Genomic DNA, 18,266 nt, shown 5'->3' on the forward strand with positions numbered 1-18,266 from the left:
AACTCCGTTCTTGAGGAGAACCACTCTAATTGAATCAACATTTTTTTTCTTTCAATAAAAAAAGCTCAACCATTGAATTGATTCAAATTAGATCATAGTCAAATTAGATCAAATTAAAATTGAAAAGGTTCTTGATTTCCTGAATTGAAATCGGCAAGTGACCAGAACAGCCTGAATTTTAACCCTTATCTCATACCACCAATTTGGTGGCTTGAAAAACTGTGATAAAAGGATGAAGGAAATCATCATTTCACGACCCAATACTATCATTTTTCAAGAACAATTTTCTCAAACATGTAGACTAATCATACCATATAATATGAAACCATCACAAATCCAAATATAGTGTAAGTGTGCGTAGAATTAAATTTATTAAAATAAGATGAATTTTCATTTCATTTCTATAAGATTAAAAAATGTCATTTTCATTCACACTAGGCACACTGAGCTATATTTATGATGATAAAATACATATATATGAATCATAAGAATGAACGTAAAGAAACAATATACCAGCACTACCTAGACCAAATCTTTTTCTTAGAATCCCTCTCTTTAATTCCTTGTCCCTGATCTCTGTTAATTCTCTTTTGAGTCAATGGCCCTGGAGCAGCTGTGACTGGCTTTGCTGTTCTCATAACCCTTATAATTTTAGGAGGGTCAGATTTCCTTGAAATGATATTGTTCTCTATTTCTCCACTTCTGGATTGTCTTTTCTTCCTTGTATTATCATGGAGGAGAGTCTCATTTCCTTTTGGCAGTGCAGATCCATGACTTAATGGACGGTTAATTGAGTTTGAACTTCTCAGGACATGAGACTCAATTTCACTCAGGAATTCATCATCTTTTATACAGGTTTTTCCTGCAATAGGGGTGGCCCTTGCGGCACCAGAAAAATCTTGAGTTTGCATGCACTGCAATTGCTTTTCTTGCTCTCTCATTTTGTCTTCTAGCTCCTTAATCTGCCATAACAAATTGAAACATTCATTTTCAAGTCATTGTAAAACATAAAAAAAACCAACAACTTTGCATAAAATAGAGATGCTTGAAACCATTCATGCAATAGTGCTAAAAATTTTTGACTGTATCTCTAAGTAGTTTGTACTGAAAAATGTGATCAAGAAAGAACCTTTTGCTGAAGTCTCAAGGCTTCTGAGTTCTGTTCCTGCTCCATCAATTTTCTCTCTAGCACCTTAACCTAGAGAAAGGACAGGTAACCGAAAATGTAAACCGTAAATGGTGATATCAGTTTTCAATTCCACACTGAGAAGAAAAATCCGTAGCAAATCCTTAACAAACCTTATTTTGCAGTGTGAGGGAATGATACTCGGACTCTTGCACTTGCTCTTTCAGCCTGTTCTCAAGCTCCTTAACCTGTTATATTCGTCAAAATCTACTAATTGGAGCTATATAAAAAGTAAAGTCAAACTTAAAAGCTCTATTGTAGGAGGGAGGTATCTTATATATGTCTGCATGAGTAATATGCCTTCTACAAAATACAGATTCTAAGAAACTAGTTGGCTCTTGTCTCAAAATTTCATACCACCCAAGAAAACATAACATAATAAAATTACTTATTTTCAAAACTGCAGAGTTTTGAAAAACTGCAGACATATATCTTATATATGTGTGAGACACCAACCTTCTGTTGAAAAACTGCAGAATCTGACTGCTGTCGCTCTCTAAGCTTGTTCTCTAGTTCCTTGACCTTCACCAGATAGTAAGCTCTTGTTATCTAGGAAATTTAAAGTGGCAGATATAACTACATCAATAATAAACCGAGTTGAAAGCAACCTTTTGTTGGAGAGCATTGCAAATCTCTTCACTCCCCTTCAATTTATCTGAAAATTGTGAGACTTGCTTCTCGGACTGACTATGCAAGTTGGACTTCAGTTCAAGTTGGCCTTCAAGTTCTTTGATCTTCTCTTGCTGGCTTTTGTAAATATGATCTTTTCCCCTTGCCTTGCTCTCCAGGTTTTGTAAGTTCTCTTCCAGCTTCCTTAGGGATTCATCTTTAGATTTGGATTCCTGCCTTGCTCTATCAAGCTTCACAAGGAGAAAAAGAAAAACAATAATTATTTCAGATAATTGATCATAAGGACGAAAAAAAAAATTATTATGAAAAGGAAGTTGAAAAATTTCAAATCACCAAACCCACCATCATTTTCATTTTCTGAAGTTCACTTGTATCAATTTGTTTCTTTGAAGGGCCTAACTCAATGCCTCGAACTCTAGTTGCAAAATTTAATGAACTCAAAGTCTCACTCAAGTCCTGCTCTGAAGGACTAATTTGCACAAACATCAAAGTTTTGGAGTCACCACCTGTAATACACACATGCAACTTTTAAACTGAGGCAAGACTCAAACATCTTAGAATTAAAGGCTAACTTTGCATTCCATATCCAATATGAACAAAAAGCCGTTCCTCCAAAAGTACAGACACCTCCTATAACATGATTCATTTACCTAAGGAATCTTGAAGTAGATGTGTTAACTTGGAGTTCCTGAAGCCAAGCAGAAATAGCTACAACTTAGTACAACTTAGTACATCAAGTCTGATGGAAAAAACATGAAAAGCCAGTGTTAACCTGTATGGAATATGACTACTTTTAGTTGCTAAAGCATATATAACATCTCCTAGAGCAGAAAGGGATCTGTTAATATTTTGAGCTTCCTTTAGCCGTTCCCCTTGCACATCCGTTTTTGCCAGCCTCTCGCTGCCTGCCAGATCCACAAGCCAAAGCTTGCTCTTCGTGCATTCACCATTCATCAAGTTCTTTGCTTTTACCGTTACACATAGCATACTGATTCAGATGGGAAGCAAAATGAGAAGGAAGTTTCCCATGGTTAAGAAAAATGAAGGAAAATAATAGAGCTTGATACCAGTGAGACCGGCTACTGTGTTCATTGACATTATTGGATCCAACAGATCGAGCATTGCTTCCAGCCTGCAGTACATTCCACACTTCCTTCAAGTTATCAACTTTAGCTTCCACAATCCCTGGAACATGATGGGACCCCTCAGAAGATTGTTTTATCTCCAATCTGACATGCACAAAAAATAGAGTTCAGTGGACTTTTTGTTCTCATGCAATTAAGCCAAAAATTGTAATAGAGTATGTTTTCAACTCTAATAGAGTATATTTTAGATTAATTTATTTTAATCATACAAAAATTGTAACAATCATAAGAAACCTTATACTATTCAATCTCTTTTCACTATAAATAAGTATATTTGAGTGACTCCATAATAATTAAGAGAAAACCACTTTTCACAAACTCATGTAAACTTCAGCAACAAGTTGTACATGTGCAGCACTACAGTAAATTACTTCTTTGATGTTGGAGATGTAGCCAACAAGTCCCTGATTTGCTCATTATAGACTTCGAGGACACTAACAGATAAACTGTACGTGATAGTTTTGCTCCTTTCCTTGGCAATTTTAAATAATTGCCCGAGAGTTCTATAATTGACTCCCCTGTTTTCCTCAGTGCCCTCCATTGTAAATGTCTTTCCAGTTCCTGTTTGACCATATGCAAATATACAAACATTGTAACCATCTAGCACCGAGACAACCAGTGGCGAGGCATCCGCAAATACATCAGCTATCAAAAGGAATTAAAATAAAAGGTTAGTATGCATTTCACATGGGAAATTCTAACAGTGCACCAAAATGTTTGCTCTCCATGAATACCTTGGTTATCTTTTGGAGTGAAAACCCGATCAAATTTAAAAGTCTTTCTGGTGGAGCCACCTGTTACAATCCCAAGATCTCCATCCTTTGCTGCTTCAAAGTCAACAACTGTTGTATGTCCAACTGCTATCTCCTCCTTACTTAATGGGCGGCACCGGCAGAAAACCCTGATATTTCCTGATATTGACAGAAAGAAATGTTTGTTTCAATTCAAAATTTCTCCTGTACAATTCAGCAGATAGATCTGTAAATTGCTCAAGAAAGAGAGAGAGAAAAGGCATGCCTTTAGCCTCTTGAATTTGGTTATACAGCTCCCTTCTCTTTGCTTGCTCTTCACTATATTTCATCTTGAGATCTTCACACTGTGCAACTGCAAAGTGATTCTATGAGTCATGCACATGCATAGGAATAAACCAATGCAAAACCAATTAACTATAATTGGTGTAGTTCAAACTTACCCAATGCCTGAACTCCTGTGACCATGTTATTCAACTGAGGTATTGAATCAGCACATTCATGTGCATCGTGAGAAAGCTGAGAATGCTCTTCTTTCATCATCTATACATAAATCAATTACACATGTACATTACAAAAGACCAAGTAATTTGGATGAAGAATGAACGTAAGGAAGATAAATTTTGATGTATCAATTGCAAAGCACACCTTAATTTTTTCTTGTAAATTATTGACTGCTGCCGCCCAGTATATTTTATCACGTTCATACATGCTAGTAATATTCCTCAGATTTTCAGATTGTTTCCCCACAGTTTGATCTGTCACAAAGGGAAATGATAATACTAAATTAACCATTATCCAAGGTTACAATTCCTAGGAAGACAGTGACTAAAACAATGAAAACCACCAATCAATATTACTTATTTTCTTGCAGTCAATAAACATCTTTTAGCTGGTCCTTCGTAAGGTGTAGCAAGCATTCTTCTACATCTGATACTCTTAATGCAGCACAGTATAAATATAAATGCCATACAGAATTACCTAGAGAGCGTGTCTGGAAGATCTTGTTATCAAGCTCCATTCTAATCTTTTCCAGTTGTTCATTTGCTGTGGTCAATGACATCCAAGCTTCATGACATTCATTTGTCTTGCGCTGGCACTCAGTAATGAGTTCTTGTATCTTCTTTTCATATTTGTCTGTAACTTTTGTTCGCATGAGTTTCTTCTGCTAATCCAAAATGGAAGGCCAAATAAGCAACAACTTAAAAGCTTCAAAGTTGAAATTTTTTTCACAAAAGATATATCTAACCTGATCTGACCAAACTTCTATCTCAGCAGCACAGTTGTTGCATTTAAGATATTCTTGTGAAGTGCAAGGAACTGTACTCATTCACAAGTGAGGAAAAAATTTAAAATTTGTTTAATCTGCTATAATATTCTCAGACCCTAAGGGATGAATTTAACCACATAACTAATAACAATAACAGTATATTACCCGACTCCTTTGATGCTTTCTTTATGCAAATTCCGCTTACAACCGGGCTTCCAATAATCCCTTCAAATCTTATGACAAGTGTTCCATTCTCCTTCACTGAGACCCTTGATTCAACTAATTGCAATGGTTTATTGGCTCCGACAACAGAAAAGATATCAAATTCTGATAAGACCTGCCATTTTCCTCAAAAATGAAAACTTGTAAGCACTAATTTTCCATATACCCCTCAAAGAAGACTAAAAAAGAAAGACCAATATTTGCAATCAAAGTATATTTTGCTTAGTTGACTTGCCTTCTCTTCTTGGATGAATACATTAAATACTCTCATTCCCTTAGGCCCATTTGTATTTATAATCTCTGCAAAATGAAGATCAACAAAATAGCCTCCAGAAGGAAGATTATCGAACCGATAACAGAAGTTACCCAATCTTGCGGACTGATAGATAAATGGGTAATCTCCAGCCTCATTTATAAGCTCATTGGTTCGTAAAACATTTCCTCCTTCAAAATTAGTGTCACCCAGAAATTTGACCGAGGAATCTGCTTCAATTGCAGCTTCATCTCCAGCATTTACAAACATAACGATTTCATCTGGTTCAAGAAACCAGTAATGATTTTAGCAACAATTATACTTTCCCACTAGTGTTGAAACGCCAGATTAACAAAATCTTATACAGCAATGGCCAAAGTAAGCTGGTCGCCCAAAACCTCAGAGTAAAATCCTAAGACAACGGTTTATTCATTGATCTGTTTAACAAGTGAAAAGTAGACAAATAGGTTTTCAAATATAAGATTAAAAAGCGCAACTCAAGATGATATTTTCATGAGGTTTCTTTATTTTCAAATCCTTGTTTCCTTCCCTAATCATCATTTCTTCATCAAACAGAGGGAAAAAAAAAAGAAGAAGCAAACTTTGCAGCATAAATGACATGATTTTGGACCGTAATACTAGCCTGCGCAATTCGATCTAGCAAACCCAGATGGGATTAGTCTTGAATTTGAGTCACAAAGCATAGAATCAACCAAGGAATCCCAATCTCCATCAATTGCGGAATCTTTGCTTTCTTCGTTCAACTTGACATCTTTCTCCCACTCAAAAACCCTAGAAACGGACGAATTTGGGAATAGGGTTTCTGGGTCTTGGTACAGATTGTTGAATTGGCTATCCTCCATTGAGATCAGGGCTTTGGGGGGCGTTTGAGAAATGGAGAAAATGTTCTTGGTACAGTTAAAAAGAAAGCTTTCTTGCAGCAAGAATTTGAGAAGAGAAAGGAGAAGAAGGAAATCTTTGGTCTTTTGCGTTATGTGTACTGTGTAAGCGCGGAGTGGGTAGAGAATGTTCAAATTTGAATTTTATGGACCGTTGGGAGAGTTTATTACCGTTGATAACCATTCCACTGATGGTAGCTCAAGAAAAAGTTCCTGAAGAGAATGTTCACTGAAGTTCATGAACAAAAGTTGAAGGTTATTCTTTTTTTCTTTTTTTTTTTAATATTATATTATTTATCAGTTTAATTTAGTTTATTTTGATAATACTTGATAATATAATATAATTAATCATGTAATTAAATGAATGTTATAATGTAATGCAATATAATTATTATTTTATTTTTTAATTTAATCATAAAATAAAACTTTGTAATAATAAATTATATTTTAATATTTAACTTATTTATAATGATAATAATAAGAGAGTGGTAATGATTACTGTGATTTATGGTCAATGATACTGTAAACTTATCTTGACAATTAATTTAATTTGACATGAAACTTAATCAAATAGAACCGATAACTTTTAATTTGTCATAATGATTTCAATTTTAGATAGACAGTATGGTTGTAATAATTTTTTATTTACTCATAATACACAATATTAACTAAATACAATAATTCTATTAAACAAAAAACTAAACACACAAAATTTGGTAAAGTAAATAAAATATTATTATATTATGAAATTTATTAATTAATTTGGTCAATATAATGTAAAATTTAGCTATGAATTATTTAAAAAATATAAAAAAATATTTTAATCATCATAATTTTAAATGCGTTTTATTTTACACTTATATTTAATAGGTTTGTAAACTATAAATATAAATACATATACTTTAGCATAATTATTCTTATACTTTAGATAATATACGTAGAACATATTTTAATAAAAAAATAATTTTTATTATTTTTTAAAAAATATATGTATATGTTATATTTTAATTTTAAATATAAATATATACATTTATTTAAATATAGAATATATTAATTATTTAAATATAAAATTTGAAAGCAGGGGACTAACTTATTTGCTTCTGATAATATGAACTATGTACTCTTATGGTTATTTTTTTTGTGTGTGTTTCATTGATATCTCCAAGTGACTAACTTCAATTTTCTGGATCATTTGGGTGTTGTGGTTTGTTGTTTATGGTACTCTACTTTAAGGATCAATCTTTTTTATTTTATGTCTCTACAAAATCAGCTTGAGGTCCGCCGTACCCCTTTAGAGTCATGAAGTTGGTCCCTTGGAGTTGTTGAGACAACGACTATAGTTGAGGTCTAGCTTTTATTGGTTATTTGGTACATACACTTGCCGGCGAGGCTTCCTTTACCTTTGTTTTCAATGTTAGTTTTAATGGTGTTTGGTTTGCACTGTGGGTTTGATTTCGACGAGGAATGCTGTTAGGATGTTCGGATCTATTGCTTTGGATCAGAGCTCCGCCTAGCCTAGCGTTTCTGATGGGTTTAGGTGTTGGACCTGTTTCTAGTGGATTATGGGGGCTAGCTTAGTTTGGGACATATCTGTGTATGGGTTTGGGCCGAGTCTAGTTATTGTTCTCCATCTGATTGCGCTTTTGTTCAATTTTGCATGGGTTTAATGTCAGTTAGAATTGGTACCATTCGACCAGGAGCATGATCCTTTAGCAAGACATCAGTTTCTAGCACTTTCAAAGCACCCTCCAAAAGTTCCTGACGCATTGCCAGAAGCAGAAGCAACACAAACGAAAATATCTTTCCAGAGACTCGTTCTTCTGCGGAGCCCCAATGGTGAAAACTCTGGTTCAACATATTATGTGATCATTTTTATAGACTTCAGGGAAGAAAGAAGAAGAAATGCAGAGCACATACGCATCCTGTGTTGCTGCAGTTTTTCCTCAACCTCTAAACCACTCAAATTCAAAGCCCAGGCTATCCACTGCTTCACCATGTCAACCTCAAACCCAAACCCAAAAAATCTCTCAATTTCGCTATTTCAATACTGATGGGGATATTGATAACTCCGCAGAGGTGAAGTTTACATTACCAGCCAATGTAAAATTCACAACAAGTACTTCAACCCCGTTTGTGAAGCATTGCGTCAAGCTCCGTCACAGTTCCTCTTGTCGCCATTTTCATGGTTCAGCTCTTGTTGTGGGTACTACTCCTATCAGGTATTTTTGGGTTCTTTCTGAAAATTTGCCTTTTATCGTCCCGTAGTTCTACATGGGTATCTGTTGTTTTTGTATTTGCAGTTATGTTATTAACGATCATCTCAATTTGAAATGCTGCTAATGCTTTGGTTTTCTTTCGCTATGTTTAATTGCATTTTGCTGTGTGAGTTTCGGAAATGGACCACTTCTTGAAACTCAGCATTAGGTACTGACTTTGTAATAAAAAGGAAAAAAGATCTTGTTTACGTGATATAGAATTGTGGGTATAATTCTTCCCTGTAAATCTCTTGATTGAGGATGGTTATCTGATGATTTAGGTAGAGATATATCTCTGTTTATTTCTCTTGGGTGTATCAGATAAATATGCTCTATTCAAAACATCCCATGGCTTTCACACTGGCTCGGTTATGAGGTATGCTGCAGATGCCAGAGATGCATAATCTGCAATTTTTAGTAAATTTTTTGTCCTAAAACATTTTTGCAATCCCTACTGGGTGAGTCATGCTTTCAGCAATTAATAATACCATAAACTTGCACAATATCCTGTGAATTGATATTTGATATCTCAATTTGGATTTCTTTCTTTAAAAGCTTAAAGGGGACAACACTTTCTGGAGTTTAGGAAATTGAATCTTTGCATTAGCAATTATTCGATTGATGTTGTTTCTCTTATGTATTTTACTTGTCCGCAACTTGCTTCAGCTTTGGCCTCAATGCCTATCAATATTGTCATTTGGCTTATAAAGTGCTTATGAGACATGTACTCATACAGGGATATGTATAAATTTCAGAGATCATCTGAAGAAAGGACTGTCGAAATGGAGTGTCTGATTCTTCTCGATAAAGCTAAGGTCCCTAAAGGACTTGACAATTCCTCTACTTGTACTGTGCGTGAGTGCTTTGGTGATGAAAGAACTCTCGCAGTTGCAATCTACTGAATCCATTGAAGCAATTGCCCTTATGAGATTTCCTACCAGCTACTTCGTTATAGGTAATAATCGAAAAGATGCAGAATGTCGGAAATGGTTCCTAGCTCCACATTGAATTTCTAGTCCTTGAGGGGATCATGTTAGTCTAACTCATCTGAAATTGTTCTTGCTGTTGAACTTATGTTTCTTTTTCTTCCTTTATTGACTATGGTCCTAAAATTACAACGAAAAATTATCAAAAAGAAAAAGAGAGACCCATGTTGGACATGTGTATTTATCTAACAGTTGTACCTAAGTCCATTTGACATAGCCAAGTACTGATATAACATAATAGTGAGCAAAATAAACAGTGAAGTTATAGGATCATTGATTGGTTATCAGTGAAAGTCTTGGGTTTGCTACCTCAGTGAGCAAATTCAAATCTTTAGAGCTGTTACTTCATGAAGAAAAAAAAAAGGTTGTGGGGAGGTCTGTATCCAAAAGTTCTCTACAAAACCCTGCTAAAGGGCAAGGAACCAAAACTAGAGGCCACTTTCCCTTCTGCAAATTTGCAATCTTCTTTTTTTTTGCCACAAAAGCATGGAACTCGATTTCCTAATGGTGTTTTTGTCATTTCACAAACATTGAGCCCATCTCAAAATAGGCCCTAGTGAATATAAAGCATGAAACTATGTTGATTATAATCACTTCTTGTGCAGAGAAACTGTAATTATTTGAAGTCCTTTGCTTAATTACTTATTATACTTTCCCTGTTTTCTCAAAATTTATTCATTTGGTGATTGAGTCACAAGTCATGTAATTTTCTGATTGCAGCTGCAGGTGATTTAAGGAATTACCTGGACATTAGAGTGTTTTTCACTGCAGGATCCAGGTAACCTAGGAACATTAGTCAGGTTGGCCAGTAAGGAACAACCTGCAAAATAAATTTTATTTCCTCTACTTTTTATACATTTTTGTTAATTGTTTGCTGCATGCTATCCTGACATTCCTTTTTTTTTAATCCACTTTATAACCTTTTTGTTTATATATTAATAAGCTTTTGCAAAAGTTACAAGTCCTCTTTGTGCCAATAAGGATTCATCTAGATCAATGTTCCCAAGTGAGTTTACAACTTGCTGTTCTCTTGATTGGCCAGATACTTCGGTTTTCAACTCAAGTAAGACTTAATCTTAATCAAGTTGTTGTTGGCTTTATGAATTATTTTCCTCCATTCTGCACAGTTTAGGGCTGCGATATCCTTTTTAATTAATTAAACCTCCCCTATCATAAGTTCACCTCTTCTTTTCTCCAATTTCAATATGCTCAACCTTTTGTTCCACTTCATTATGATGTATCCTAACATTTGAGAACTGTTTGAAAATTATAATCATGAATTTGTTTAGTGAACTCTAGTTGCCATATTTACCTGTCAACATCAAGAAAATGGATATGGTTATTGCAACCAGCAATTTTTCTTCCAACGATATTTACCCTTCAATTGAGTGAGTAGCAGGCTCAATTATTATCTCCATCAAATTGTCCTTTGGATGTTTATTACATAAAATGCATTCCTCAGGTTTATCCATATTTGACTTTAAACAGAAGGTTTGAGACTGTAGCTGGTGGCAACAAGGTGGTATTTTCATACTTCCTGGCTTTTGTGATCCATTCAATGACAAGGCGCTCAAAGCTAGTCGTTGAGCCTCTTTTCAGGTCCCTATAGTTACAGGCAGTTGGCATCATCTTGAAGCTCTCAAAGATGAATACGAAATGAAATTGTTTGCTGGCCATCCAGCAAGCAATGGCAAATTGAAACCGTTGTCGCCATTATCTCAAGCGCTTGCAGATTCTTTAGCTGATGTTCCATTATGCTTAGTTTTGGGCAATGAAGGGCATGGCCTTTCAGAGCAATCTCTACAAGAATGTGAGCTTGTGAGCATACCCAAGGCAAGAAACTATGAATCACTCAATGTAGCTTTTGCAGGTGGCATTTTCTTGTGCATGCTGCAGCCTAAAAGCCATTGAATTCTTTAATGATTTTTATTTGTTTTCAAAGTAGTTTTGTTGGTTAGAGAGTAGCAGACTTTTGCCTGGAGGGCAGGTTTCAAAGATTGGTGGGGCTGCATTTTGCAGGCAAAATTGGTCGTCTTTCACTAGAAGATAGAAATACCATTGAAGCTTTGATAATGTCCTGGTCATGTCTATACATAATCTTAAAATGACAGGTTAGATTTTTAATAGAAAGTTCCCATAATTTCTAGTATGAATACAGTTAAATTAAAATAGGAAATAATTAATAATGGATTAGTTTAGTAACAAGTTTCCATAATTCCTTTCACCAATAAAGATGTTAGCAGTGGGAGAACTCTAATTCTATTGTTTACGTTAATCATTTCTATCATTGTTTTATCTCTTGAATATCTCTATTATCATCTAATAACTATCATTACAGTCATTACTAATCACCACTATCACTAGTCTCATTGCATTTAACAACCATAATTATTATTAACACTGCCACTATCACCCTATCATGATAGCTATTGGCATTCTTTTATTATCATTACCATAAATACATTAAATATTAAAATAAAAATTATTATTAAATTACATTAATTGTATTGTTATTTTGTAATTAAATATAAAAATAAAATGATAATTGCATCAATTTATTTTATTATTATAAAAATAAAAAATCATATAACAGTTATATGGAGTAATTAGTTGCACTCAAAGAATTTCAATTTTTTAAAATGGTTTTATCCATTTCTTAATAAAATAAAATGCTGTCATAGATTTAAAAAATAATAATAAGTAAATAAACAAATACTATCACAGATTAGCACAGTGGGCTGAGTAGCAAAGCCCCCACTTCCACGCTAAACTGAACCTTCTCACCTGTAAGCTCATTCCACAGATTCCGATTTGGCTCCTTTTACTGAAGGACCAATCCCACTTCAACCTCCACCTCCACCATTACGGCTGGACACTGAATACTTTAGCATCAAATCCCGGCGATGACGGTCGGAAAGCTCCAACAACAGGCATCACAATACATGTGTTCTCTAAAAGGTTCCCTCCTCACTCTCGCAATCCTAACCCTAATCTCCTTCACTTACCTTTCCATCAATTCTCTCCAATCCTCCTCTTCATCGTCCCCCTCCCTTTCTCCTCTGGCCTCCGGTTCCGTTGTAAAGCAGCTACAGAGAGGGACGGATATAGAGACCGAGACAGATACGGATACAGACGCAGAGACGAAAGAGAATGGGAAATCATTTGACAATGAGATGCCAGATCTGTACCACCAGCCTCAGATTTTCAAATTGAATTATGAGGCAATGGAGAGAAACTTCAAGGTTTATATATATCCCGATGGGGATCCCAACACCTTTTATCAAACACCTAGGAAACTGACTGGCAAGTATGCTAGCGAGGGCTATTTTTTCCAGAATATCAGAGAGAGTCGCTTCCGGACAGAGGATCCTAATCAAGCTCACCTCTTCTTTATCCCCATCTCCTGCCACAAGATGCGAGGCAAGGTAAGTGTTTCTTGCTAAAATTTATCTGTATACACGAGGAGTTGGCTAATTATTGTTTATTATTAGCTTTTCTTCAGTGGAATGCTTAGTTTGTGGTCAATTGGGATTAGTTGCAACACAATGTAGGTAATGTGCTTGGTTAGATGTCAAAGCTATTCAGGTTTTTAACTAACTGTGAGTTAAAATTTAACTAAATCAAGAAGGCATTATCCACCTGTTCTTAATGTAAGTTGGAGAATCCTACTTCAATGATGGGTCAAATAGAAATCTTTCCTAGAGTTGTTAGAGTGAAATAGAATCGTATTCTAGGCATGTAAAATTATCTCATTGTAATGCAGAGGGATCATATCTTTTTTTTTTTTGGCCAAAAACTTTTCAGCCTGTGGAATAGGGAGTAACCTGAACATGGTCATCTCAAGCTTCATTGTATTATATGTTGTTTGTGCTTTTTAATTGTGTTAGTTTGGGATGCCATAAGTTCATGGAACGTCAGTCACTGCTACTCAACTTGTTAGTTGAGTAGGACAACAGATTGATGATAAGTCAATGACTCTATGCAAATTCTAGAATTATCAGAATGTATTATCTCATTTGTGAATGATATTTTATACATCCTTATAAAATTGTATATAAAAAGGAAGATTTTTTTTTAAGCATGTCCATTCACAAACCATATAATTCTGTTCAGGCAAATTGCTGATTGTTTCATATGGTTGATAAAAATTTTAAGGTTCTGAGTCTTTGATGGGGCAATCCTTTGATTTGAAGGTGAAAGTCTTGAAAATTCACGATGCAGCAATTATTACTTGTTCCTCTGATTGTTTTGGCTGACATTTTCATCAATTTTGCCTGTATAGTTTAATAATCTATATTTTGTTATATAAGATCTGCAATAGCATTTTTTCCATGTGAGGCAATCTTTTGTTGATGACATCATATTTTGTTTGCTGCACATTGTACATATTATTTAACTTTCATGCCTCTTTATGGATATCTTGTTACCTGCTCAAAAGTAAAACTGGCATTAGACAATTGATTAAATTATATATTTGTAAGTGAATAGCAATGTTGGTTGTTTTAATGGATTACATTCCATGCCTAACCTAGAATTGGATTCCTTTATGTAATGGTATAAGATGCTCATGGGTGTTTTTTTTACAATATATATATATATATATATATATATACATTTTTTTTTTTTTTTTTTTCAGGGCACATCTTATGAGAATATGACCATAATATTTCAGAATTATGTGGAGAGCTTAATAGCCAAGTATCCCTATTGGAACAGAACATTGGGTGCAGATCACTTCTTTGTTACTTGTCATGATGTTGGTGTCAGGGCAACTGAAGGAGTTCCATTTCTTGTAAAGAATGCAATACGAGTTGTGTGCTCCCCAAGTTATGATGTTGGATTCATTCCTCACAAAGATGTTGCTCTTCCTCAAGTACTGCAGCCATTTGCCCTTCCAGCTGGAGGAAACGATGTAGTAAACAGGTAACATCATGAAATATGAACTTGTGAACATTCAAGTTAGAGGTGCTGTTCAGTTGTCTCCTGATTATGTTACCAACTCTATCTGTGTTTTGCAATATGTGCAAGTTAATATTATCTAACTCAAATGCTCACTGAAATTTAAGAGCTCAATTCACTTGTATTCTGGTTGTGTTGCAAACCTGGACCCATTCAATAGTTTTCTCAAGTTCCCTACTCCACTTCTTATTTCATTGGCAGCCTTCAGTCTCTTTCCCTTAATATATGGCTTGGAAAATATGGTCAAGATTTTGTTGGACAGCATTGCTACCAAAAAGAACTCGGATTAACTGCAGTTTTCATCACTTCTTAATGATGAATGTAATTTCTGGAATCTTCAACACAATTGGTATTAGCATTTACACTGTTGTGTCCATGGTCATCTCTGGAAGATGTTTTTTAGAGTATCCCCAGAGTTTTTTCCTGATTAGCTGCTGTCAATTAATGTATGATGCATAAGCTGAAAGGATATTAAAACAAAAATCACTCTTTCTTAAGTTCATAGCTCAAGAAGAAGCATCCTTTGCAGGACAACACTTGGTTTTTGGGCAGGTCATAGAAACTCCAAAATAAGAGTTATTTTGGCACGCGTGTGGGAAAATGATACAGAGCTTGATATTTCAAACAACAGAATAAGTAGGGCTACAGGACATCTAGTGTATCAAAAGAGATTTTACACGACTAAATTCTGCATATGCCCTGGTGGTTCTCAGGTCAATAGTGCTCGCATAGCTGATTCGATCCATTATGGATGTGTTCCTGGTAAGTGTTTGCTATCCATTGTTATGTCTTGAACATAACTCAGAATGGTGTTCATATGCTTGTATTTTTTCACTTCTCATATATTGAAAGTTAATGTTCAAAATCTATAGCCAATGTCTCATGATCCCCCAATCCATTTCCAAAGAGGATAGTAAGATTAGTATTTCATTTGCTTGCTTACTCATAAACAATTACATTCTAGATATTTAAGTGCAGGTTAGCAAGCAGGGTGCTTGACCCCTGATAGTGATAGAGGTTTTGGCTTTTTCAACTCCTTGCAAAGTGTTCTGTGAAAGCTCATTCATTTTTATCTTTTTAATTATAAAGCAACTATAATGTTCTCTTTAAAAGAAAAAAGATTGTTCAAGATAATTTTGATTACTACTTTAGTTAGCATGAAGAGGCGCCCCCTTTATACGCTTACATCTGATATACCTGTGTTTCTGGACATAAAAATGGAGTCTGGTACTCTCATTATTGCTGTAGTACTAGTTTAACAACATTTTTTTTTGGCACAATAGTTTGGCGGAGTGGCGTGGTTGCAGGCACCATTTAGTGATGTTAGAAGCTTGATAGTCATTCATCTAGGTATTCTAAGTTTTCAAAAGAATTGCAGTACACTGGTCTGTTTGACAATTACTGAGGTTTGGGCTTCATCTCAAAATTGTGTAATAATCATTTTTTACTGCATTGTTGTTGCATCTGTTGCAGTAATATTATCCAACTACTATGACCTGCCATTCAATGACATACTTGATTGGCGAAAATTTTCGGTCATACTTAAGGAACAAGATGTATACCGGCTCAAGCAAGTTCTCAAGAACATATCTGATGATGAGTTTGTTGCTTTGCATAAAAATTTGGTTGAGGTAGAGATCATAATCTAAAACTTTGCTCATTTTGTCAACTTCATATACTTTTGCTATGGAGCTAGATGTCTTAGATTCAGCAACTTCAAATACCACACCAGCGACTTGCATTACTGATGAATATTTCTATGCCATATTATATTAGGTCCAGAAGCACTTCCAATGGAACTCACCTCCAATCAAATATGATGCATTCCATATGATCATGTATGATCTCTGGCTTCGCCACCATGTTATCAAATACTGACTGGATAATGGGTATGATTCCTATTGACTTTTGTATACGCTCAAAGGCTGCATGCTAACAACCCAGAGCTTGTAAATTATCAATCTCATACTTGTTACTCTTTGTGAAGGGGAATCAGAGAAAATTAAGGTCATTATTTAATTTGAGAAATTTAAGGTCATTATTTAATTTGTTCTTCCATTCACCTTATGCGTCTTTTGTATGTAGATACAATCTTTGACTCTTTTCTGGTACCAAATTCTATATCTTTTTTCTTTTTTGGATCCTTTTGAGCCACAACAACTTAATGGGGGGAGAGAGAGAGACTGGGAGGGAGCATTGTGGAAGCATCAAATATGCAAGTGATCTGTACCTATGATCATATTATTTGTATATTGCCTTCAGTTATTGGGCGATCAACCCTTTGGCACAATGATTTTTAATGAAATTGAATAAACCTGCCGTCTCTATTAGGGAAAGGGTTTCCACTTTCCAAAAAAGATCTTCCTCTCCCCCACCCTCCTAGCCCAAATAACTGCTTTTAGAGAGAGAGAGAGAGAGGGAGAGAGAAGATAATCGAGTGATGAGTGTCCATTAATGTTGCAGTTAGCGAAGTCTCTTGTCATTGAGAACGGATATTCATATTTGGTATTATTTGATTCAAATCCAAAAAATTTTAGATCTAAGAGGTATTAGATCTATCTCAGCTTTGAGAAGTTTGGGATCTTTGAATTTGTAGAAATTTGGGTTCCTTAGTGGTTGCTCACATAGATGAATAATCTTTTTTGAGATTAATATGAGAATGGTGGTTGAAATGGAAGAAGAACAAAGTAATTTAAGGTGTTTTAATTTAAAAAAAAAAAAAAAGAAGGATTGAATTTGCGTTGAAGATGAAGAATACATAAAAATAAAGAGCTGGAAATTAAAGGAAAGCACTTGAAGAGAATATAAAAGCTGGAAATAAAAGGACAATGCGCGACTTGAATAGAAGTGCAAGAAAGTAAAGAAAGTGAAGGAAAATGAAGGATAGAGAAGATAAAGTATAGATTGATTTTGGTTTGAGATTAAAGCTGAGTTGTTGTATAATTGAAGTAAGGTGGCTAATCATGTGATGCTTTCCGTTGTTACAAGTTTGTTTATTGTGGATAATCAACACAACCTTTGGAAAGGCTGAAAATTTTGTTAAACAATATATCCTCATGCTTTTATCGATATAAGGCCAACTTCTATTGATAAAAGGCATGCACTCTTTTATATTCAATTATTTCTTTCCTTGAGATCATTATCACTTCTTGCCTCTTTTGCCTCCTATTTCATGAAAAATACCGACTTTGCCCCCATCATGCCTTTTATCAGTGTAGAACATGACAAGAATCTTTTTTCTTTGCCCTCAGTTGTTGGTTCTCCATTTTGCGTTTAATTTTTTAATTTCTTTAACTTTCATTTTCAAGTTAAATACTTGTCTCTTTTCTTGCTTTTGTCGATCCAAATGATGAAAAGCAAGTGGTGAAGAGTTTACCAGTGGTATTTCTATCGATGGTCAATTGGCTGCCGATGAAGCAGTTGGGTTTTCATGAGATAGAACAATTAAGTCAACCCAACTTTAAAAATATTGAGCTAATGCTCGAAATCATGAAGAACTACAGGTGTTTGTTCCGTAAGTGGTGTCATGGGTATATCAATGCCACATCATGATACACTTGATAGCCATCCGCAGCTGAATTTTTCAACGCACATTTAACCATGTTAAATGAATCATTTGACACCTTTTGATTACGCATCAACATGTCAACTTGCCTCCCATTGTCAATCTATTGATTTAATAGCTTCATGTCCCTTTTGGCCATGGAATATA

At 34.9% G+C, this 18,266-nt stretch overlaps 2 protein-coding genes and 1 pseudogene across 5 annotated transcripts; 2 read left to right on the forward strand and 1 right to left on the reverse strand.

The window, feature by feature from the left end:
* Positions 1–368: 368 nt before the first annotated feature.
* Positions 369–6,484, reverse strand: LOC110655486 (kinesin-like protein KIN-14R). Of its 3 annotated transcripts, XM_058150265.1 has the most exons (20): positions 6,099–6,484; positions 5,569–5,736; positions 5,438–5,502; positions 5,146–5,317; positions 4,960–5,030; positions 4,692–4,878; positions 4,359–4,468; positions 4,154–4,253; positions 3,979–4,065; positions 3,696–3,872; positions 3,333–3,606; positions 2,884–3,045; positions 2,589–2,804; positions 2,467–2,504; positions 2,159–2,322; positions 1,795–2,046; positions 1,643–1,708; positions 1,300–1,374; positions 1,130–1,198; positions 369–962 (listed from the first exon to the last, which is right to left on the reverse strand). In XM_058150265.1, exons 1-20 carry the CDS (start codon positions 6,316–6,318, stop codon positions 519–521), a joined length of 3,117 nt encoding a protein of 1,038 aa, XP_058006248.1. In that variant the 5' UTR covers positions 6,319–6,484; the 3' UTR covers positions 369–518. The 3 variants fall into 3 exon arrangements, with proteins under 3 accessions (XP_058006248.1, XP_021667492.2, XP_021667491.2); XM_021811800.2 differs by having other exon boundaries at positions 4,692–4,875; positions 5,438–5,736; XM_021811799.2 differs by having other exon boundaries at positions 5,438–5,736.
* Positions 6,485–7,800: 1,316 nt separating this feature from the next.
* On the forward strand, positions 7,801–11,668 carry LOC110655487 (uncharacterized; annotated as a pseudogene).
* Positions 11,669–12,252: 584 nt separating this feature from the next.
* Positions 12,253–16,600, forward strand: LOC110655488 (probable glycosyltransferase At5g03795). 2 transcript variants are annotated; one of them, XM_058150266.1, is made up of 5 exons: positions 12,253–13,020; positions 14,232–14,518; positions 15,084–15,316; positions 15,838–15,904; positions 16,028–16,165. In XM_058150266.1, exons 1-4 carry the CDS (start codon positions 12,499–12,501, stop codon positions 15,870–15,872), a joined length of 1,077 nt encoding a protein of 358 aa, XP_058006249.1. In that variant the 5' UTR covers positions 12,253–12,498; the 3' UTR covers positions 15,873–15,904; positions 16,028–16,165. The 2 variants fall into 2 exon arrangements, with proteins under 2 accessions (XP_058006249.1, XP_021667493.2); XM_021811801.2 differs by lacking the exon at positions 15,838–15,904 and adding an exon at positions 16,331–16,600 and having other exon boundaries at positions 12,288–13,020; positions 16,028–16,185.
* Positions 16,601–18,266: the final 1,666 nt, after the last annotated feature.

This window comes from Hevea brasiliensis, chromosome 7 (assembly GCF_030052815.1).
Source record: "Hevea brasiliensis isolate MT/VB/25A 57/8 chromosome 7, ASM3005281v1, whole genome shotgun sequence".
In the NCBI taxonomy this organism is placed as follows: Eukaryota; Viridiplantae; Streptophyta; class Magnoliopsida; order Malpighiales; family Euphorbiaceae; genus Hevea; species Hevea brasiliensis.

Coding starts and splice junctions, on each gene's coding strand:
- LOC110655486 (XM_021811799.2), bottom strand. CDS start 6,318: ATGGAGGATAGCCAATTCAACAATCTGTACCAAGACCCAGAAACCCTA. Junction 4,879..4,959: donor TAGAAGTTTGGTCAGATCAG/GTTAGATATATC, acceptor ATTTTGGATTAG/CAGAAGAAACTCATGCGAAC. Junction 2,505..2,588: donor AGTAGTCATATTCCATACAG/GTTAACACTGGC, acceptor GCTTGGCTTCAG/GAACTCCAAGTTAACACATC.
- LOC110655488 (XM_021811801.2), top strand. CDS start 12,499: ATGACGGTCGGAAAGCTCCAACAACAGGCATCACAATACATGTGTTCT. Junction 13,021..14,231: donor GCCACAAGATGCGAGGCAAG/GTAAGTGTTTCT, acceptor TTTTTTTTTCAG/GGCACATCTTATGAGAATAT. Junction 14,519..15,083: donor GGAAACGATGTAGTAAACAG/GTAACATCATGA, acceptor CATCCTTTGCAG/GACAACACTTGGTTTTTGGG.